The 23,723-nt window shown below is 46.5% G+C and overlaps 1 protein-coding gene across 1 annotated transcript in view; it reads left to right on the top strand.

Moving 5' to 3' along the window:
- The window catches only part of ANKRD23 (ankyrin repeat domain 23), a 131,356-nt gene that overhangs the window by 36,612 nt on the left and 71,021 nt on the right, over positions 1 to 23,723 (top strand). Inside the window, exons 2-5 of the mRNA XM_086943353.1 lie at positions 12,546 to 12,692; positions 13,808 to 13,939; positions 14,831 to 14,938; positions 15,513 to 15,611. Of these exons, the coding sequence (XP_086799479.1) occupies positions 12,546 to 12,692; positions 13,808 to 13,939; positions 14,831 to 14,938; positions 15,513 to 15,611 (486 nt within the window). The remainder of the gene's footprint in view (positions 1 to 12,545; positions 12,693 to 13,807; positions 13,940 to 14,830; positions 14,939 to 15,512; positions 15,612 to 23,723) is intronic.

The raw sequence follows: 23,723 nt of genomic DNA, 5'->3' as shown, positions 1-23,723 counted from the left end.
CAGTCTGGTATAGGCATTTGCTGTGAAATTCCGGCCAGATCGACTACCTCGCTAAAGTCTTGCGACTATAGGTTAATGAGCGTGCCCAGGGGCCTCCGCTAGCGTTTAGTGTGTGTCGGGAGCACGCGCGCCGCCGCCCACTCTACGGCCTGTAGGGCACTCTGTGCGCCTTGTGCCAGTGGGGGACCTGGTGCTGTGCGGGTGGATCGTCGTGGCACTCCCCTCCGGCTGGGGGGTGAGCGCAGAGGCTCCCCTAGAACGTGGTCTGGGGCAGCAGCTGCAGCCAGGGGATGAAGATGGCGGACGCAAAGCACTGGATCGGCTCTGAGACAGACCAGGAGCCGCCCGTGGTGAGGCGCAAGAAGACCAGGGTCACGTTCAACGATGGCGCAGTCTTCCTAGCTGCATGCTCCAGTGGTGATAGCAAGGAGGTGTTTCAAACTGCTGGATCGTGGGGCAGACATAAACTATGCAAACGTGGACAGACAGACCGCCCTGCACCAGGTGTGCACCGTTTGCAGGCTCCGTGTATCAGTGCCATGGGCTGTGATGCCCGCCCAGTGTTTTGTACCCTCCACAGCTTAGTGTCTATGCCCTTCTTCGGATATGCCTCCTCTGTGGCTGGTCCCATTGATGTTTCTACACCGATAATGTCTGTGTGCCAGGATCGCCCTTTTAAGTGCCCTGCGCCAGGTGTGTGCTTGACCTTTCGTGTCATTATCTACTGTTTGTGCTCTGCCACAGCCCCCTGGGGGTGTGCGTTACAGGCGGCCTTATTCCTGCCGCTTGTGTGCTTGACGGCTGTTGTACAACTTGTACGTATATCGTGAGTGGGAACGTGTGTTTACACTTTGCTCCGCTGGTATCGTGAGTGTACTAAAGGCACAGGAAGCAACTGATAAACCGTAACCATCATTCACAGCCCATGGTCGTTCCAGTCTCTGTTTGCGGTATTTTTTTATTAGACCTAAAACATCACCCAGATTCTGAACGAGGGCCATTCCACCCTTTTCGTTAATAGCCGTTTTTGTAAAATTCGATAATGAGTGATGATGGGGCAGGTAGTGAGGTGTGTTAGTGTGTGGGTAAGGAGGGTTGATTCAAGATTGTCTGACGCCTTGTAGTGAGTACCCCAGACTGTCAGGAAGCAGAACATCATCTTTAACGAAGCGCTGATGCCATATGACTGTGTGTGTGTGGCTCTGTGTGTTGCTCTGTGTGTGTGTGTGGCTGTGTGTTTGTGTGTGTGGGTCTGTGTGTTTGTGTGTGGCATTTGCGAGAGATTAAGCTATTGGCATTGTAAATGACAATGACAATTTTTTTCTTGCCTCTGTTCCCTGGGGCATTACTAGGCAGAGATGGGCGTGTGGCTGACCTACACTGAGGGAAGCAATGGGTGAGCTCTGGGAGTTGGTGGGGGCCTCAAGTAACCCATTTGTAAATAAGGAGACTCCCCAGGGTGAGGATGTGTGTGTGTCTCTGTGGCTTTGTGTGTGTGTGGCTCTCTGTGTGTGGCTCTGTGTATGGGTGTGTGGCTCTCTTTGTGTGTGGCTCTCTTTGTGTGTGGCTCTCTGTGTGTGTGGCTCTGTGTGTGTGTGGCTCTGTGTGTGTGGCTCTGTGTGTGTGTGTGTGGCACTGTGTGTGTGGCTCTCTGTGTGTGTGGTGCTGTGTGCCTCTGTGTGTGGATCTCTGTGATTGTGTGGCTCTCTGTGTGTGTGTGTGTGACTCTCTGTGTGTGTGTATGGCTCTGTGTGTGTGTGTGTGTGGCTCTCTGTGTGTGTGTGTGTGTGTGTGTGTGTGGCTCTGTGTGTGTGTGTTGCTCTGTGTGTGTGTGGTTCTGTGTGTGCGTGTGGCTCTGCGGGTGTGGCTCTGTGTGTGTGGCTCTGTGTGTGTGTGGCTCTGTGTGTGTGTGGCTGTGTGTGTGTGTGTTGGGCTCTGTGTGTGGCGCTCTGTGTGTGTGTGTGTGGGTGAGTGTGGTTCTGTGTGGGTGCAAATGCAATAGGCCTCGCATTTGCGAGGGATTAAGCTATTGGCATTGTAAATGACAATGCCATTTATTTATATGTTTTAAAAACAAAAATAATGTCATGAGCAATGCCAATAGCTCTAACTTTAACAAAGACGAGACCATTGCATTGTAAATGCTTGTTTACTGGTGGTATGGGAGTATACGCATGAGTGGCGATGGTGATATTGATGCTATTGTGGTAGTATTGGTATTTTTGTGGTGGTATTGGTGGTGTTTGTAATGATGGTATTGTTGAATCCATATGATTTTACATCACTGTTCAACCTACTTTATATTAATAATAAAGATCCTGACTATACGTGGGTCAGAGGGAATATGCAATTTATCACACTCAATAAAATCTGATTTTCCAAGGCTCTGAGTTGGTCATATGCGATAAATTGCACCTATTCCACGTTTTGGGGGAATAACATGTGGATTTTGGTGTTTACTGCACCGTATTTCACAGTAAATATTTTAAATGTGAGGACTTTATCACAGCTTGGATTTCTGTCCCATGCAGGTTTGCTCGGGGATCGGAAATTTCTGGTCCACGTATTAAACCAGGGCCATAGTGTTCTAACACTTGTTTTTTGTGTTTGACATATTTCTTAGCATTACTTGTAGGAATGTCTAGGAAATCCTTGTGGTTCCCACCATACTGGATATTGTGGTGCTCTGTAAGATCATCATATTATTTGCTGTAAAGGTTATGGCCTTTTAGTATATGATGAAAAAATGCTTTGTAAAATGAACAATTTACCTATTTTTTTAAAATATTTTTTTCGAGGCGGATGGGCGTGGTGTTTGGACAAAATATCTCGGGAAAAATATCATGGGGACAGTAGGAAGCTGGCTCTCTATATGGTGCACTAAAAAGAAGTACTCTGTCTAGAAAGTCCAGTGGATCCCCAATTGGCTTACAGAGGCTAAAGTAGATAATACCAACGCTCTCTTTTGTGATAGTGTGGGCGAGCAGTCAAGCTTATCAGAAGGTAGTGTAAAGCATTTGTTGTACTCACAGAGGCAATAAATGAAACACACATAATAGATTAAATCCAAGACCAAATTAGAATAATTACTCTTCTTTTTATATTCATTGTAAAACCAAGAACTTTGTTCAAATGTAAGTACTGTTTTTGTTTAGTAATAGTCATAATTTAATACACTGTTCAAAGTCCTGTGCCTTTATGCACAATGCAGTTCTATGGGAAGAAAAAGCAGGTATGCATAGAGGTAAATCCAGTTGGTTCCAAGGGTTCACCTTCGGGGTGTTGGTTCGTAGTGGGCCAAGGACCAAAGTACTATCAGAAGTTCTTCGGCAACGGCCCAGGTTTAGTCGGGCGCAGCATGCTACTGAGCTGGAGTGCTACCTGAAAACAGGCTGCACAGCAGGACTTTTTTTGGAAAAGTCTGTGAGCTCCCAAACGGGGGCTTGGGTCGGAAGGGGTCTTGGAGCAAGGGGATACTGTCGGGTCTTTGGTACACGGCTGGGCGGCTGGGGTGCAGAGTGATTAGGTCAGCTGGGATGAATTCACATAGAGGATCCTTACAGTTAGGGGCAAACAACTGACAGCAGCAAAATCAGAACAGCTGAGCCACTCACAAAGTGGGTCTCAGTAATGCTCATCGGCTGCTCGGTCATGGTGCAGTGGGAATTCGGATTGGACTCAAAGTGTTGCTGTTTGGTGCTGGCTGTCCTATACCGCGGGGGTTGGGATTGCACGACTCTGGTTGGTGCTGGTGTCTTCACACTCGGTGGGGAGACAGATATGACGTTTCAGAGCATGCCTACCTTCTTCTGGTCATCTGCAGCGTCTGTTGTGTCAGGCCCCTGCAAAGTGGTGGACCAGACTCTGCTGTTTGATGACTGCGGACGGCAGGGGAGTAACTCCTCTACTCCAAGTGAGACTGTAGGCAATTTTGAAGTGCTGGTAGGCTACCCAACACTGTGGTAGGACTCCAGCTTGCAGGACTAGTCACTCTGTCATGATTGTCGAAGGTGTTGCAAGCAGGCAAGGTTTTGCACCATAAAGTCCACAACTCTTCTGCTGTTCTCGCAAGGCAGTGACTCTTCTTCGTCTGTCTTCTCTTTATCCGTTTAATCTGAGTTCTTGGGTTCAGGAGTGTAACTTTAATATTCAATTTAGAGGCGTTATGGGGAGTGACCGGTAGTAGCCAGTGGGCTGACTACCATTAGGGTGTTAACGCCCTCTATATGACCACTTCCTGGGGGAAATAGGCATAACCCTGACCCTAGAAGGCTACATTTGTCCAAACCAAGATGGAGGAATCTGTAAATGGTAGTGTCTACATCAGCTAGGCTAACCTAGGGGTGGTGCTGGCTGATGTGGACACACCTCCTATTGAACAAAGTTTCCCACCTGTCTTGCCACCAAAAAGTGGGGTCTGGGCAGTAGGGTGTGCATTTCTGTTATCTTGAGAGGCCTGGGTTGCACAACATAAGCGGTAGAACCTTTAAAGTTTCCCGCCCTGGAATACAGTTCCTGCTTGGAGGAGGTCTAAACACATCTGTCCAGAGAAGGCTTTGCTCAAGATCTCAGAGAGCGAAGGCTCCCACCTCAGATGGTCAGAAACTTGTCTAGGGTGGAAGCTGGTGGAGATCAAGTTCAAGTTTCAAAGCTTTATTCGACAGCATTGTCATAAAAGCATTTTCTCCCTACTCTATACATAATGAATACTATATCTAATTGACAACAATTAAAATACACATTAAACATAAAGTGCTGTCGAAAGCAATTTTAAAACATACAACCTTTTTAAAAAAAATTAGAGAACAGATGCAAAAGTGAGTAAAATATCATCTAAAAACATTTTGCAGGTGTTGAACACAATTCATTAAGATAAAGTGCGGGTGCGTATAATCCATGCCCAGCCCAAATATTTGGCTAGTGCAATGGCGAGACAAGGCGAGCAATTTGTTCTTAAGATTCTAAGCACTTCTTGATGTAATCTAGTCCCTAGATTTCTACATGCGGGTTTTAACCATCTTTTCCTTGGAGCCGCATAAAGGGGGCAAGCGAACAGGAAATGAGGTATATCCTCGACAAGGTCCTTACAGTAGGCACAGGTGTTAACATTATCAGGGGACCATTTTAATGTAAATGCATTAAGCGGTAAACAGCCCACCCTAAACTGAAAGTACAGCTTTCTGTCCAATGGTTTTGAGATCAAGTCCCAATAATGTTCACAGGTTGGGACTAATTTGTGTTCCAAGTACTGGGTTGTTAGCACCGAAGGCTGATTAGATGACAAAACCAAGCCATGTATCATGTCCCAGTACATTTCTTTAACCGATCCTTGGAGGGAAAAGCTGCAGGATCAGTAATTTTCCATAGGTGGTCAAGATGCAGCTTATTAAGTAAGTTCCTGATTTCTTTTAGCCACATAATTTTATGGAACCGATCAGAGTTGACGATGTCTATGAGTGCTGCAGCGTAGTGGGCCAGTTCAGGCGTGGTCTTTATGCGCCCCCCAAATAGTAGTGGGCGCAGCCTTGCCTGGTCCTCGATTTTTTTCCTCCCTAGATCATAAAGGAGAGGGATGGATGGGGTACTCTGCGGGGCTCCAATCAGCTTACGTAGAAATTTGTTCTCTGCAACCGTCAACCCGCTGATGTTGGCGAACCCCCATAGTTCTGCTCCATAAAGACATGCACCAAGAACTTTCATGCTATAAATCTCCATAACAGGTTGGATAGGTTTTGTCAATGAAGATTTATGCTTCAAAGCTATAGCCCCTGACAGCTGATGAAACTTTACAACCGCGGAAGCAATATGTGCTTTCCATTGCATATTCCCCTGCCAGAACGGCCCGTTAAAGTACATTGCCCCCTTAAACGACTTAGCAGGGTTCATATTCATAAACTTGGTTTTTGCAGTATTTAATTCCAAGCCCCGAACCTTACAAAAGTCCCCAAAGGCATTAATTGTCTTTTGTAGCCCACTAGGCGTTCGCGATATCAATAGAGTGTCGTCCGCGAACATAAGTACCGGGACCCGCACCCCATCTAAGATAGGGGCATCAGTAGGTGATTTCCTGAGATGGTCGACTACTCCATTGATTTAGAGAGAAAATAAGGTGGGGGCCAGGACGCACCCCTGCCTCACCCCACGCTCTACGGGGAAGGAATCAGTGACTTCGCCCTGTATCCCCCATCTAATCTTGGCGTAGTTGCCCTCATGCATACGCACTAGTAATGACAATAATTCGGGGCACATTCCAAGTTCGCCTAGCACGCTCCATAATTTTTGCCGGGGAACCAAGTCAAATGCCTGTTTTAGGTCTACAAAGACAGCATACAATGGACCATCTGCCAGGGTAAAATTTTTCCAATATAGAGTTAAAAAGTGGAAAACCTGGTCAATGGAGCTAGTTAGGGGGCGGAATCCAGCTTGGTATGGCGAGAGAACTCCATTTTCGTCTATCCAGTCTTGTATTTTATTTTGGATCATTCTACCCATCAGTTTTTGCGCTGAATCGATAAGGCTGACGGGTCTATAATTAGATGGTATGGCCTTATCTCCTTTTTTAAAGACCGGAATGATCTCTGCGCCTTTCCAAGAGGCAGGTATTGCTGCTCCTTGTGCTATAGAATTACCGAGCCATGCAAAATACAGGCACCAATTATCCCGGTCCGATAGAAATACATCGGCCGGTATGCCATCAATGCCCGGTGCCCTCCCACTAGTCACCTCGTCCATTGCAACACTTACATCATTTTTGGTGAATACTTCCTCTTTGTATAGTACTATGGGCGGTGGGGGTTGGCACTCAAGGGACATTGGGCAGGAGTATTGTGGCTTAAAGAAGTCGACCCAACATTCTTTCGCCACATGATTTTTTGGGCATTCAGCTATTCCGCCCCTATCCCATTTTATAATTGCCCAAAATTATTTTTGTTGTTTAGCTGCACAAGCATTTTTTAATTCCTGCCACTGGCTTTCGTCCCACGATCGTTTCGCCCTAATCTGGGCTTTTCTATACTCGTCCCTAGCCTTCAGGACTTCTTCTCTATTTTTACTTTTTAATACTACGCTTAGATTCTGTCTCGCCCTTCTGCAGGTTTGATCATACCATCCTGCCGTTTTCAAAGGATACGCACCCTTTTTCTGCTTAACTTCTTTTAAAAAGAACCCCTGTATTTTTGAGAAGAATTTGGGATGTGTCCCTTCAATTAGTTTAACAAAATCAATGTCATTGCATCGATTCTGTAAACCTCTCACTTCATTTGCCACCACCACTTTTAGGTCTTGCAATTTTTCAAGTCTATCTAACAATGCAGCCCACTTCATATGACGTTGATTGTTAGTGGGAATTATATCCAAGGGCTGGAATCCCATGCCCAAGCCTGGCACTGTTACCCCATGATTTAATTGGAAGAGCAAACATAACGGGTTATGGTCACTCTCCACTCTAGGGGTGACCCTCATATCCCAAACCCTATGCCAGTCTCTGACATCTACAAGGATATAATCAATCCTACTACTTGCCCTGAGATTGTCAAAAGTAGCAGCACCATGTAGGTCTGAGAGAGTGCGTCCATTTGCAGCCCTCAACCCCCAGGCTAAACACAAGCTCTTCAATTGAACAGCTGCCTCAGTCCACTTTTTTATCGGGGGTAAGTCTAGCTGCGGTATTCCCCATTTAACATCCTCTTCTTGGGAAAGTTCGCTATCTTCCGGACCCAAGGGTTCAAAAGTGGTATTCACATCACCCCCACCATGATTGTAGTATATTGCGGCAGGGCTTCCATGTTGTTCTCTAGTGCTGTTATCACATCTGAGCCTTTACCCCCAGGAACTCCCCTGGAATAAATGTTAAAAAGGGCCATCTCAGAGCTATCCCGCCAGGTAATCACAACTGATAGTATATCACAGTTATTCACGGGCCTCACTCTTACGGTACATTGCAGAGATTGACGTACCCATATAATTAATCCCCCTGATGGGCGCCCCTTGGGGTTCTTTTTTGCAGGAATAAAGAAATTTAGGAACCCTTGCTGGTGAACAGGAAGCACTGCCCAGGTTTCCTGTAGCATAATTACATCATGGAGCTGGATAAACTCCCCCCATTCTGGGGACTCAATTTTACTTGAGATTCCCGCTAAGTTCCATGATAAGAGCTGGAGGGCCTCTTTAGCTACACCAACCCTTATTTCTGGTGACAACAAATTTTGCCTACATAGAGGATTTTGTGGGTTAAGTGGAGGGCTACATGCCCTACGGTCGATTGGACCAATAGCGGCAGGGGCTAAATACCTAGGTGAGTCAAGCACCATCTTCCCCCTAGAGTATTTACTCCCTTCTAAAGATTTAATAGCAAGAAGGGGTGTAGGTTTAAGTGCGCACCTCTCTACGATGACAACCTCTTCATATGGAATGGTGGCTGCACGATCCATCAATTCACTCTCCCTCTCGAGCAGTCAGTCACAGTCATTGAGGCCCGATAGGGCTGAGAATCTATTCTCCAAGGGCATGCTCCAACTACTTTCAGCATCAAAAGGCTTTCCCCTCCGTACCACTGTGTTCCATTTTGTTCTCAGCACAGTGGGATTAAGTTTATCACCTCTCCTTGCATAAAAAAAGTCCAGTGTTAGAGGGACTATCTCTGTCGATCTACGCTGTGGGGGATATACATTGGCTAGGACATTTGGCAGCACCTCTGGGTCTGAGAAGTGGAGTACCACACAGTCCCCTCTACATTTTTTCTTAATTCCCCCGATCCACTCTACCCTTCTAGCTTTTACCACCTCTTGGGCCAGTTGATCCATACCCCCCGGAGAAAAAGCCATATTTCGCGAAAGCCAGTGCAGTGATTTATTTATCAGAGATGATGTATTCTCTATGTGCCCTGGTTCCAAATGAGGGACATTGGCAAGGACCAATACTAATGGTGAGGCCTCGACGATCAATTCTACTGGGCCTTTTTCAACATTACACTCTTCGGGTCTATCCCTTCTCCCCATCCCATCTGGGGCCCCACTTTCACCCTGCTCTCCTGGGTCTCCCCCACCAAGAGTATTACCCAGCGTAGAGATAAGGGGAATGTTAACCAGGGGTTCTAGCCTGTGGGTTGTCTGGGTTTCTTTAGTCTCACCTCTCAGGATCTCCTGTCTGGGTGGGTTTTCCTTTTCCTGGTTTACTTTATCCAGGAGACCCCCTAGTCTAATTACCTCTTCAGTTAGGTAATCAACTTTAATCAGGAGGGGTTTGTTATGTTCTTAATTTTGCTTTCAAAGGCACCTAACAGCCTTTTGAATTGATCATCATCCATCGTTATCTTCCCATCCATTATGTCCCTTTCATGTCGTATAAATGTCGTATACTTGTAAAGCGCACAGCTGCCCCAGCAAAGGGGCGTCCCGGCGCTGTATACCGCTGGGGAACCCATCCTGGCTTTCCCTGTGAGATGGTCCCTCCTGGGCATCTCCAAGGTGAAGCCAGGCATCCCCTGCGCTGATGGAGCCGTTAGTAGAGATTAAGCAAGCTATTGCCCAGAGTTGCTGAGTAGGACCCATGGTTGGAGTAGGCACCGAGGCGAGAATTATTGAGTCCGCTGACCATGGCCCAAGACCCTGCCGCGTCGGGAATCGAACCCTGGTCCCGGGCCGACCTCTGCTTCCGGGTCTGCCGCCTCTAACCAGTGAGCCACACTACTCTACTCACCCTCTCGAGCATCTTCTCTACTCTTTTTGCCTGGGAAGTTGTCAGGACGTTTTTTGCCTGAACGGAGGCCGCCCCTCTTTGGCAGATATTTTTCCCCCCCCTTAGTACCTCTAGGGGCTGGAACCCATCCTGGGGGCTCATTATCTAGTGATATGATTTCGTCATCTGGTATTACTTCAGCATCTTCCACTAGCTGTATTTGTAAATTATTCTCCTGAGCTAGCTGCTGGAGTACCGTGCTTCTAGTGTTAAGATCAGATGTGACCTGAGGCATAATTTCTATAGGTGGTGTTTTAGGGGTCGAGCTCAGGCCCAAGGAAGATCTCCTATCGTTATTTATCTTAGCGACAACTTGTACGAGAAAGTTGTTAAGTGTATTTACAGTGTGGGGTGTTTTGGCTTTTGACATTTTCAGTAGATGTTGCACTCTGTGTCCACAGTAACACCCTTAGATATAACAATAGGGGATAACAATGACAAGCAATCGGTCTTACTTTGAAAAAGTTTGATAATCCAGGAATTTTCTTGTGAATGGGCCAAAAGGGGGGTGGCCTAGCCCAGCCTCCTTCGGCCTCCGAATGGCCTCAAAACGGCCCCGCCCTTGACCCGGGCTTCACCCGGCGCTACCAGCGCGCGTCCCGCGACGCGGGAGTGCTCGCGGTCTTTGGTGCCCCACTGGGCGCGTGCTGCGGTGGGCGTGGTCCACGGGGCTTCTGGGGCTGTAGTTTCCCCCGCTCGGCGGCTGCTCGCGGTGTTCTGCAGCGGCGGCGGCGGGGGGAAACCAAGGAAACAAGCCAAAGGGTCCGGCCAGCAAACGGCAACAAGCAGCCTGAAAGCGTGGTGAGTCTTGCCTCAATTCAGATCGATAGAGCTGCCAGGAACCCGCTCTGCCGCAGTGCTCGCGGTCTTTTGTGCCCCACTGGGCGCGTGCTGTGGTGGGCGTGGTCCACGGGGCTTCTGGAGGCTGTAGTTTCCCCCGCTCGGCGGCCGCTCGCGGTGTTCTGCAGCGGCGGCGGCGGGGGGAAACCAAGGAAACAAGCCAAAGGGTCCGGGCAGCAAACGGCAACAAGCAGCCAGAAAGCGTGGTGAGTCTTGCCTCAATTCAGATCGATAGAGCTGCCAGGGACCCTGGTGGAGATCAGTCAGTCAACACACTAGAATCTGTAGGTTTTCTGGGAGCACCTCTAAGGTGCCCTGTGGGTGAATTTATTAATAAACCAGACACTGGCTTCAGTAAAAGGTTTATTAAAATGAGATGTTTAGGACCAAACATCGGGGGGGGGGGTACAGTGAAAACATCATATAGCTGGGGAACTCATAAGTACGAGTGACCAACCCATGTTCTCTGTATTACTTCCCTGCACACTTGTGGTATCTAAGGGTGAACTTCGCTATCACAGGGATACATCCACTCATGCAGATATGCCCACACATGGGTATAGTGCACCATGCCTTAGGGCTATAAGGCCTGTTGTAGGGGTGACTTACCAATACCACATGTAGTGTTTTGCAGGCATGGCCCACAGGAATATGTGCCATATCGACTTTGTGTTTCTCTGCACCAAGACACGCAGGCTGCAATGGCAGTGTGAATGAGCTTGGTGAGATGGCCGTTAGGGTGGCACAATTCATGCTGCAGCCTTAAGGACCCTCTTTAGACCCAATGCCCTAGGTACCCGGTGTACCATTTACTAGGGACTTATATGGGTCCTAAAGTGGTGCCAATAGTTGAACGAAGGTACAGTGTAGGGAAAGAATACTGTGCTGGGGACCTGGTTAGCAGGAACCCAGCACACTATCAGTCAAAGGCAAAAAGTGGGGGTAACAATGTCAGAAAGGGGCACTTTCCTACATGAACAAAATATTGTATAACAAATATGGAGGGCAAAAATATTGTGAAGGTAAGTTTCTATGAGTGCTTAAATTACTATACTTAACGCATAGATGTTCCTTGACAATCTATATATCTTCAAGGTATGTGGAGTTAAGTATAGTAAATCTATGCTGACCTATTTGCACTTATTTTCTCAATATTTTAGTCCTCAACATTTTTGACACAATGTTCTGTCTACAATATTTGTGACATTGATATTCTGTCAGACAACTATTTGAGCATACCAACCCATCCCAAACCTCACTTGTGATACAAGGGTTCACTCACTCTGCACAGTAGAGTAACTTAAGTGTCCAAATATGCCAGGTCTGCTTTCGTTCCTAGTCCTGCCATGGATGTATTTGAAGTTTTTGGGAAGGCAATCTAGTGATAAATGTTTTCAGAAAAGAGCTTAGTGGGCATATATTTGCTCATGACTGTCTTTGTAGAGCAATTCATGTAATCATGTATAAGTTGGTTGAGGATTTCAACAAAGAAGGACTTTTTAATAATTTTACTGCTTCTTGCATTATTACAGATAAGTGACACCCTCACAAGAAGTGCAACCCAAAAAAGGGCTGGCTGGCCTGAAGGTGATAGTCTTTATCCAACTTCCTAATGTTTTAGATAAGCAACTGGCCAACAAGACAGCTACTTTCTCTAGGCAAAAGACAAGCAATCCACTTCTAAACATATTGAATTCACTCAGCTTGATAATAAACTTCTCAACACCCTGGCTAGCTTCTCCCTAACCATTTCTGCCCCCCCCCCCCCAATGTTTGAGAGGTCATGGGGAATCATGGTATCTCCCCATTTACCCGCATTGATCTTCTTCTTAAAATTGCATTGCTTGTACTGTCTTTGCCTGTTCCACACACCTCTATAAGACATGGTCTTCATATCTGCCTTTATCAAAGGATAATAGCCCTTTTGATAGTGTCTATGGTGTACGCCTCATATTGTTCTTATCCCCCAGGTCAGCGGTGATCACTTCCAGGGGAAGGGTCAAGTACTTCAGCAGCGGGTAACAGATGTGTCCCGGGATCATGAGCGACCAAAGCCACAATCAACATGCATTCAATGGGCCATCCAGGAGGACAAGCAGGAGGAGAAGAGGAAGAAGGTGATTCTGTACCAGGAATTGTGTCTAGTTGTGGATATATGTTGCCATTTTCCTTCTGTGCATCATATTGTGTTGTGTGATGGTATATTTATTTAGTGGCAAACGTAAGCTTTAGTGATGACCTCAGTTGCCATGTGTAATTGCAAAAATGGCCCGGGATCCACAGTGAACTCTACCAATCCTAACCTGCATCACCTCCTGCTTTTAGAGTAGAAAGACCTCTACAAAGCGCTGCTGCTAATGCATCTCAGTGTTGCACAGCAAGATTGTTGATATTTCAGTATCGAGACCCACACCCTGAGTTTTGCTATCATCTAGCCTGGCTGTTGAAGGGTGTTACCCAAAAACCGGTCCCAGGATGCTTGTTTCCGGTTCAGGGAAGACCTAGCTTGGCAGTTCCAGCTGGACTGTTCCCATGAGGCACAGGGTCAAGGCTGATTTGCATATAGCTGGGCCTGAACTGAGGTGGCGTAGTGAGCTAAAGAATGATGATGGATTCAACCCAGACCTGTGGCTGGGGGTGAGTGTCTGAAAAGTTTCAGCGCTCCGTCCATCATCTCATTGTGTTTGCATCATCTGAACCTGCAGCAGCTCCTGCTATCGCATCTATTGACTTCCAGATGCAGTTAGTGTGTCTGCTAGTCTGTGTGGGTCTTGACCTGCAGTACCTGCTTCCCTTCCAGTTGTAAGACCAACTCACAGCTCAGCCAATGTTCTTCACTCACACCTTAGAGCACTCACAGCTATTTTATGTATTTATTTTATTTGGTTATTAGTAAAGCACAGGCTTCCACCACAAGGTTTCGTAGTGGTAAAAACTTTGAACCAGCACTAACATCTTTGGCGTGAGTTGGCTTGCGAGTGATGGATCAGTGTGAAGGTGCAGAGTTTCCTCTGGCTCCTGGGTCAGTGAGAAGGTGAAGAGGTGCCTAGCAGCAGATTTCCCTGTGATGTATGCTGTTGGATGGAAAGCTGCTGAAGTGCAGAGTACCTTACAATTGGGTAGTCATGTTTCAATAAGTGGTTGTGATCCCTGAGAGTGACATGAAACGTATATGGTGAGCAGGTGCTCTAGTGTGACCAGCTGAATCCAATATCCCTTCTCATACCCACAGCTCAGCAAGTTGAATGACACCCGGATTCGTCTGGACAGCTTAGAAGATCTGCAGAACATTGTGAACCTTAAGAAGCGAAAGAAAAGAGCAAAACACATCCCCCAGCCAAGAAGCGCCCCACCCCAAGAGATAGTAAGATTCTGTGTTGTGACTGGCCACTGATGTTAGCTCTGTCATAACTGCACACTAGCTTCACAACTGTGTATTCATTGGTCACTAGCCTCAGTCATCTGTCATATTTGGAAACTAATTTCAACCCTGCATCGGGACTGGACACTGATCTCAAACCTTTACATGAATGGACTATCACTGTGTTTTAATTGGTCAGTCATCTCGAGTCTGTGTCATCATTGGTTACTAATGTTGAATCTGTGTCATAACTAGTCACTGGTCTCAGTCTGAACAATAATTGGTCACTAACTTTCAACCTTTGTTATAATTTTTCACAAGGTAATGTTAGGATTGGTCATTGGCTTTGAGTCTTTCTCATAACTGATCACTGGTCTAAAGTCTACGTCATGTTTGGACAGTGGCCTCAAATCTTGACCATGATTAGTGACTCATCATAATTATATTTGGCTCATGGCTGGACATTTGCCTTAAGCTTGCGTCATGAGCAGCTGTTTAACTCAATCCTGTGAAATGATTTGTTAATGTTCTCAAGCCAGTGTTATGACAGTCTCTGTTTTGCAAGTAATTTCCATCTTATTTGACCTAACTGCTTTATGGTGCTTGTGTGTGGGTGCCGTGACAGTTAATTCACCACAAGGACGCGACCTTGAAAATGCCGAGGAGACTAACCTCCAGTGCGTGTTCTGAAATTGTGAGAATTTACTCACAGTGCTCTGTGTACTCATTACTCACCTTCAATTTTGGTTGTGAGGTTGTTACTGCATAGTTGAATTGTGATTGCATTGACCGGTTGTGATCAAGGCTTGCATCCACATTGTGTCAGGTGATTTTTACTCATAGTACTGTATGTCCCAAAGACTCACTCTATGTTTATGCTCTGAATGTCTTCAGACAGGCCCAGTGGACACTGCACAGTTCCTGCAGGCTGCTCTAGAAAACCAGCGGCTCGTGGTGGACAAGTACCTGGATGACGGTGGAGATCCCAACGCTTCCGACCAGGTGGGTAAGGATACTTGCGGTGGCCACTGTGGTGAGATGTGCAGACACTGAATATTTTGAAGGCTGCAATAGATCACCTGGAAGAGAGTAATATCTTTACTGCACATAGAATTACCACCTCGCTCTGGTTGACCAGTCCTTTTCGAAAGTAGAGGAATGAAGTGTTTGGATATGTATGCAACAGTGGGGTAAAGTCAGTAAAAAGCAGCATGCACGGGACCCTTTAAGGTTGTCCTCGGGAGGAGCAAAAGGTCAAATCTGGTGGCTTATTTACACTATGTGAATAGAATAAACTCCAACCCTATAGGAGTGAATACAGATGAGATCTCTTCTCACAGTCTGTGAAGGAGTGGGGTGTGAGGGTCTCATCCAGGTAAACGTGGCTGTGATTTCTTTTCTGATGCTCTGCAGTGGGTTGAGGTGTCATGCAGTTCTCACACTCACTGAAGTGGGTTGTTGTTCAGTGTTACAGGTGTTTGTATCTAGAAGGTGTCTACAGTGGGAGTAGGTTTATTGAATGTGGAGGGTAGATCTGGGCAGGAGAAACACAAACATCTCTTCTCTCCTTTTATAGTTCCGATGCACTGCCCTGCACCGGGCCTGCGTCAGAGGACATCTGGATTTGGTGGAACGGTTGCTAGAGGCTGGAGCTACCCTGGAACCAAGAGACATGGTGAGTGAGGGTGTAGTCCTCAGTACTGAGAACCAAGCTTTGGTCAGTGATGTTAAGATATGGTAAGAGCCGAGAGACATTGTGAGTGATAGGCTAGGCATGATGAGTGACTGTTTAGACAGCGTAAGTCAGAAACTGAGGTGTATAAATGACAGGCGCCGATCCACCCCAGGTTACAGTCACAGAGATCCAGAAAATCACTGACCCGCATACAGACCTACTGAACACAGACTGCAGAAGTGAGATTTCCTTGTAGACACTTTCATAGAATATGCACAACACATTCTGTTTCCAATGGCACAGTAAAGTAGCCAATCTTCAACACAATTTAAACAGTAATTTAGTACAAAAATGTTTTTCCAGCGGGCAACTGTACGAAATGGAATAACATTTTGATTCATCTACTACTAAGTTTTAAATTTAAATAAGAATATATTTTACACTTAAATGCAAAGGGTGGTTTCCACATGATGTGCCAGAGAATTTGCCATCAAAGCTGCTTGACAAGAAAATATGACATCACAGCGTGAATCTGAGATGTCATTAAGCACTTAAAATAAATAGGTCTCGTAGATAACAAATTTCATCAATTTGTGGGCCTAATAATGTGAGAAATCAGGGATCCATGTTAGTACCTTCCTCAGATATGTCCAGTCTACTCTGTAGCATTCCCTTTCAGCTTCTAATGAGAGCCGACCGACAATTTGGTCCTTTCTTTGGTAGTTCTCCAATGTGTGGAGAAGATTTTTGGTGGTATCACCATAGTGCTGTGTAGGTACAAATCCAGATTGGTCCGCATCAGTGATATTCGGTAGTAAGGGCTCCCAACCTTGAGACCCGTATGCTAATAAGTCGTTATATATCATTGTTTAAAAGAGACATTGGCCTATAGATACACACAGTAATGGGTCTTAGATCAGTTTGGGAATAACTGCCACTACGCTCATTGTGGAGGTTACTATTCCTAGGTTCTCTATTTCATTAAATCATCTGGTAAGGATCTGTAGCAGTTTATATATAGTTTGTAGAAAGTAGCCATAAAGCCAACCGGACTTAGAGATATCCCACTTTTAAATTGAATTATTTCTGTGATTACCTCCTCTATTGTAATGGGCTCATCCAATGCCTCCCTCAATCCTGTGGGAACATACATTGCAAATTATTATGCAGTTATCTTGAGACTTCTTCTAATGTGACCTCCTCCCTGGTAGAGAGCTGTTGTTAAAGAGCCCTAAAAACCTCCCCTATTGCCTCATCAATAAGGACTCTTTACGCTTGTATTGTTCATTATCTTTTGGACTTTATCTGCAGTTTTTGTTTTTTACTTTCAGGTGAATAGCCAACAATCTCCCTGCCTCGTTACCAGCGCCATGATATATATGTTTGGGCCTGAGAAGGGCATATTCTGCCTTGTCCTAGCCTAGGACCTTAAACTCAGATGCAAATCCAAGAGCAGACTCCATACTTTGGTGAAAGTAATCCTTTTGTTCTCACTTTCAAACTTCACTAATGATGATGGCAGTCACGTTTTGGCTACAGCAATGCCGCGATGGATAGCGCTGCTACAGTACTAAAGATGCCTCTAAGATACACTCTCAATGAGTACCAGAGAATGGAGGAAGAGATATCCTGTGTGTCATTCTCAGTGAAGCTTCTTGTTTCCTCCTGAACCCCCGAAATCATTTAGGTGCCAAAGTGCGAACTTCTGGTGTTTGATGCTGTGCCCATTGTGAGCATAATTGGGGCATAGTCTGATAGTGCGATGCAGCCTATTTTACACCTATTATCTCCTCTCTAAGCCTAGTGCTGGTCAGGAAGTGGTTGACGCAAACACAGATCCTATGGGTCGAGAAATTGAACGAGAAATCTATATCATTTGCATCCACTTTTTTCCCCATACATTCATTAATCTCACCGTCACAAGCCAGTCCCTAAGGTGAACAGAAGCTGGGCTACAGCTATCAAATTGCTGAAGCGATCTGCCATTTATTGGGTACATCACTATGTTCAGATTCCCTTCCTGGTCACCCTGGGCATACACCAAGGCTGTAGAGATGGCTGCCTTTACGAATGGTTCTTGGTGGCCATTGGGCACATACAGGTTAACTATGGTATACTCTCTTGTAGCCATTTAGATTATCACCCCCAAAATCCTACTTGTTTTATCGGGAATATTTGCCTTCACAGTCCCTACAAATGCCTGACTGCAGATGCTAGCCACATCCTCCTTCTTTGTAGCCACTGAGGACAAATATTAAGGAGTGGAAACTTTGATTACATTCTAGACCAATCTTTCCCCAGAAAATATGCCTCCTGCAGTAGTCCCATTTCTGCACCTGAGTGTTTCGGGTAGGTCAGTGTTGCCAGCCTTTTAACTGGTGAATCCAAACCTTTGACATTTATGCTAACCATTGTTGTATTGTAATTAGGTATTTACCCATGCGCTCAGCTGTAGCGTCTGGTGGCTTTTGAAAGTCTTGGAACTTGACATTAATGAAAGTACTACAGAGTGGTGGAATGAAGCGAGCAATTGAGATGGACTGACGTAAAGTGGATCAGAGAGTATGTAAAACAATTCTGTGCAAAATTGTGTCATTATTTATGGCAGGGAATCTGTAACTACAAGACACCCTAATGCGGTAAGCTTCATGACCATTGTAAAAAGATTATTATGTAAGACCAAGAACTTGTCCCTTATGTTTTAAAATCAATAAATATAATGGAAGCTCTCAGCTCTACTGAAAATAAACTAGACACCATAGACTTGCTTGTTTTTTATTTTTGTACCAGACAACACTGTCAAAAACACAAACAGCAATTTACTCACAACTTTGGGGAACATGCTTTCATGAACAATTTTAATACTGTAACCTAAGTATGTTTCTAAAGAATAGAAAGTTGATAGCTCTACTTCTACTTTTCAAGAGAACACAAGAAGGCTGGAGCCACTTAGTAAGTCATTTCAAACACAATTGAAGTGGACAATTGTATCATTATTTATGAAACAGGGTCATCCATAAAAGGAAAGAAATGCAATATTTTTAATTCATTAAGTTTTCTTACATTGATGCATCCACGTTTAAATATAGACAACATGTAAATAAGAATTGGCTATTCAGGAGGAGCCAGGCTGGCGACCGCGATGGCCGCTTAGGCGCCCGGCTCCGTTGACCTCTCCGCCCCGCGATTATATCCTGCCCGATATCCTGTGCCTGCGCTCTAGATCTGTGAGGATGAGTAGTCGGGACCACCGATCGTGTGCCTCCGAGGTCTCTATCAGCTGTGATGCCGGAGATACATCCCGTTTTCGACTGCGGCCTGTGATGGCGCCGGAGCCGGGGCTCTGAGTGGGACACTACGCTGACCGCCGATACAACAATGGCGGCCACCAGTGACGAAGCCTGATCGGTCACCCGGAGCGGGAGAATCAGTGGCGGTGCGTCCATTGGGGGCGTTGGGGCGTTGCCCCACTAGCCTTGGACGACCGCACTGGCAGTGGCAATGAAGAATGACTTTTAAAAAATAAATGTGTGATTTAAAGAAATTTAATCTGACCCGAGCGCACTGCGCGCTACCTGTCCCAGGAAAACCCGACCGAGTCGGGCATCTATAATGAAGTGGGCGGTGGGGGGCGGGGCTGCGGCAGAGTGGCAGGCAGGCAGCGCACACAGACAGGCAGCGGGGTGCTGACTGCGCTTGCTAAATCCCGGAGTACTACATTTTTTGACTGGCTCGCGCATGCTTATAAGTGTAGACCTTCCCTCCCCCCTCCCCCCTAGCACTCCGATACATAGACAGGGACCCGGGGCCCCGGTCACATCTAGGGCAGATAGGGGCCTGCTCGTGGGCCAATCCTGGCGCAGTGGCACTGTTCACGCTGCGCCAGGATTGGCTGCTGCAGCAGGATGGTGCCGTGATTGGGTGTTGGCTGCTCGCACAGTAATGGCCAATCACATATGGCTATATCCAGCCATGTAGTCGGTGATTGGCCATTTCCCTACGCTCTTGGACAGTCAGGACGTCACAGCACGCACGTAGCACACCAGTGCTGCCAGTGCCACCGTCAACACCAAGAGACTGAGTAGTAAGTGTGAAACTGAAAGTAGAACGAACTTTCTAGAAGTATAGTGAAGTCGAGGTCCGAGCCGAGATTGAGTTCTAGTGTGTGGGAGAGTAGAGAGAGAGTCAGTCTTAAGGTAGAACATTGATGTTCTTAACACCCCTCATGAATCTGATCCCAACAAGGCAGACTCGAGTCGACATCATTCTGAGGTGGGAAAACTGCGCAGCATGAATTGCCCGGCAGTGACTATCATCTGTTATGTATAGCAGCACTTAGAAACAGCAGAAGCACAATATTTAGCACTATATAATAACACTGCAAGAGTTCAGTTTGGCGTTTCATGTTCGAGGTTTGAGTCTATTTATAAAACTATCATAATTTTGCTGATGGTGCCGTTGAGACAACGCAATATTGTATGTTAAAAATAATGGATGATGTTATAAAGATGGTATGGCTTTGGCGGAACTTAACGGTGAACATACTACTTTTAATTGGTGCATTTCCTGTCATTTGTTGATTTGTGTTCTGTGTACTATTAACCTCCCATCAACGTTAATTTATAATCTCAAATGTTTTCCTACGAATTCCTCTATATTACTTTTAAAAACTACACTTTCAGTGTCTTAGTTATAGCTACAATGTAAAGTCTAAAACTCGCTGGCAATCCCTAGTTATGGTAAGCTGACCACAACATAATTCATGCCCCGGCGCTGCTCATGAACTCACAGACACAGTATTGATGATATCTCAATGACATCGTGCTTGGGTTGGAAGCCACAGTCTGGGATTTAGCCATTTGGACTCTCAAATGGACATCACTGACGTTCGTTAATGGATTGAGATCCAAATGCTGGCTCTCGACTAGGCGCTTTGCCAAGCCTACATACCCACAGTGCTCACAGTGCACAGCTGTTAGCTAGAACCACCAGTCACAGTGCGCGTGACACTGGTGCCTACTCATCTTCTCCGACCTCGTTGTGACCAGTGTTTGAATCGTGTTGTATGTGCAGCCTAGGACCGCCTGCTTGGATCTGCTTCTTTTGCTGGACTGACATACAAGTTACTGCGTAAGTGTTGACCAATCCGACACTGCTGTAATAATATACTAGTGCAGCATTGGCATTGCGCGCCCCCCTTCAAAGTGAATTATTTCCACCCACTGTGAATGTGTTGAACGTCACGTCAGCATTGCAATTTCCTATGCTCTGAGTCTGTCTGTGCTGTCTCGCACGCACTCACCCTCATCATTGATGAGAGCGTCACTTTATTATCATCTTGCATTTGCAAATTAATGTAAGTAACCGTTCTTATGTATTTTTTTATATATTACTTGTTGTATTTCATATCAGGATGCCGAGCTCAGAGGCTATTATACTGTACACACACAGCTAACACTGTCTTCGCGTGGAGTATGTCGTATTTCCTGTTTTGGGCCATCTGACCTTTGGCTGTGTGGGCTGGATAGAGCAGGGCTACTCCGACCTGACGGCTCCTCGCTTACGGCAGACCCAATATATTCTGGGCGATTTATTTTCAGGTTATTGCCTTTGAAAAGCATCCAGAGCTCGGACAGCCCCTGAAAGGCTGGTCGGGCTGGGAAAGCGCCATTTCCAACATGGCTGTGACAGTGGGACATTTTGGGGTCAGTGCTTGCAGTGATTATTGTAAAGGGCACATGGGGGCGAAGGATGGATTAGTGCTGCACTAAGGCCAAGAAATAACCTGTTCTGTAAACTGCCACTGCTTCCTCAACAATACCTGTTTTCGCCACTTTTTCATTTACATCCAATATTGACACTAGTCCTCCTTACAGTAAATGCGAAGTTTTGTAGTGGTGAAAAGTCAACTCATGTCAGTAGACCATCATGTGTGTCGGGGACTCCTCAGGCTGTGGTTATAATCCTGCGCCAGGGTTCCCTCGGGAAGGGTTTGTAACATTCCTAAGCCAGTGCTCCCGCAGGACATTTTTTATAATACTCCCATGCCAGGTCTCCATCAGGACACCTTCAAAACATTCCCACGCCAAGGCACCCTCGAGAGGGGTTTGCAATATTCCCATGCCTGGGTCCCCGAGGATATGTTTATAATATTCCCATGCCAGAGCTCCCTCAAGAAGGGTTTATAACATTCCCATGCCAGGGCTCCCTCGGTATACGTTCATAATCTTCCTGTGCGCAGACAGGCTGACGTGGTGCTTCTGTTGGGTTTCATGACTTCCATGTATGTGACTCGCTGCTTCCTTTGTAAAGCTCTCTAACGCTTTCGTGCAGTGCAGGCGCTTTATAAAATTGCATCAATAATAGAGAACATGTACAATAAAAGCACGCCATTCGTATCGCCACGGGAGACAGCAGCTACTCATCCCTAACTTGCTCTTTGATCCCCTGCCCGGCCCTTGGCATTCCTGGGCTGTCGTTTTATTAGACACATGGTGACCTCAGGATAGCACCTGGAAGCTTTGAGAACTTGTTTGCACACTCACTGTGTGATAATAGCTCCTACTCCTCACCCTGTGAAGGGACCTTTTATCCTGTGGTACACGTACACGTAAGGTCTGAAGGGGCGGAGGGAGAAGGCACCAAGGATATTGTTAATGTTTTTCCTAGAGAGAGATCAGAGTTTTGTCTAATGGAAGTTTTGACTCATGGAAATGTAGCACAGAAGGTTAATGTGCCTGCTGCAAAGAACATGTACCTGATGAAGTCTGTTATGAAGCTCTGTGGTTATACTGAATAAGCGGCTACCTAGGTTATATGACAGCTCTTTATTAATGTAATACCTGCACTTTCACAATTGCTTTATTAACCTTCCTGCTTTCTCAAATTTGCTTGAAAATGCACAATTTTTCCACTATTTTTTCAAAATTTTGGAAAAAAAACCCTCCCTAGGGGGTTCGGGCTCGCACACTACGCTCGCTCGCTACGGTGCAGTTTGATTATCAGTTTCCGCCCCACCACTTTCAAATGTCACCAGCCGCCACTGGGGAGAATGACTTGTCCTGTTCAATCGGCAGCGGCTCAGCCCCACTAGCGGTGCCATTGAGAGGGTCCGGACCACCGCCGCATCGACATCAGTTCCTGAAACCGGAGTGCTTGCTGGTGTGGTACTCGTACGTGGAGTGTTGCCTCTCCCGATAACTGCGGGAGTCTCCCGAAACGTGAAGGAGATTGTTCTCGTGCATGGAGGGATATACCTGGGGGCGCCGGTGGGTTGATTGATGAACCCGCTCCTAGAGGCTTGGAAGTGGCACCATGGAATCCCCCACTCCTTTGTCTGAAACCCGCTCCCGATTCTGCTCAGGGCTGGATGCAGGACGAGCCGCCATTTGGGACAGTAATACCTTGCCTCATGTATCCCAAGGCGATGGGGGACTCGGTGCAGGGAGACACGCTGAGGTCTGGGCGCATTGCGAAGAGATAATGGTTGGTGATCTTGTTCTGGCTCTCGGCGCCCTGCGCATTGCCCTAGGCTGTGGCGCACGAAACCTGGGTGAAAAGTTAAACGCCATTACTGCCACCCCATGGAGGAAGACGCCAGTCGGATCTAGGGCGATTGAAAATTTGCCTGATTCCAAATCAGTGGGCAGTGATTTTGATACCCCACCGACCAGTGAGACTCTGGGGGGCCCGAACCCTACAACTCCGATCTGGCCTACGAGAGGTTCACATGACTCGGGAGGTTTTGGACTTGCAACGCCGAAGGGGACGGTTGAACACGGCAGCGCCCTCAAACAATCCGACAAGGTTCCGACAGTGGATTGACAATGTGACTCTTCCCCACTTACTAAGGGCCCCACGCTCGGACTTGCCACGAATGTTTGGTGAATGTATTGGGGTGATTTGACTCCTGCGACGAAGTTCTTTTACATGGCCGACTGCTCCCCCCCACTCGGGGCACCCGAGTCTTCCGTAAAAACTTTCTTTGATGACGACTGGCTGCTATGTTTGGGTGAGCTTGATAATGTGGGCCAAGGTTAGGGATGTTTTCACTACGCAAGGACTGCTAACTGGCTGGTGGAGGGGAGGAAGGCACGGAATCGTTATGCGACT

Source organism: Lissotriton vulgaris, chromosome 11 (genome assembly GCF_964263255.1).
Source record: "Lissotriton vulgaris chromosome 11, aLisVul1.2, whole genome shotgun sequence".
Lineage (NCBI taxonomy): Eukaryota > Metazoa > Chordata > Amphibia > Caudata > Salamandridae > Lissotriton > Lissotriton vulgaris.
This window is presented reverse-complemented; position numbering and strand designations above follow the sequence as displayed.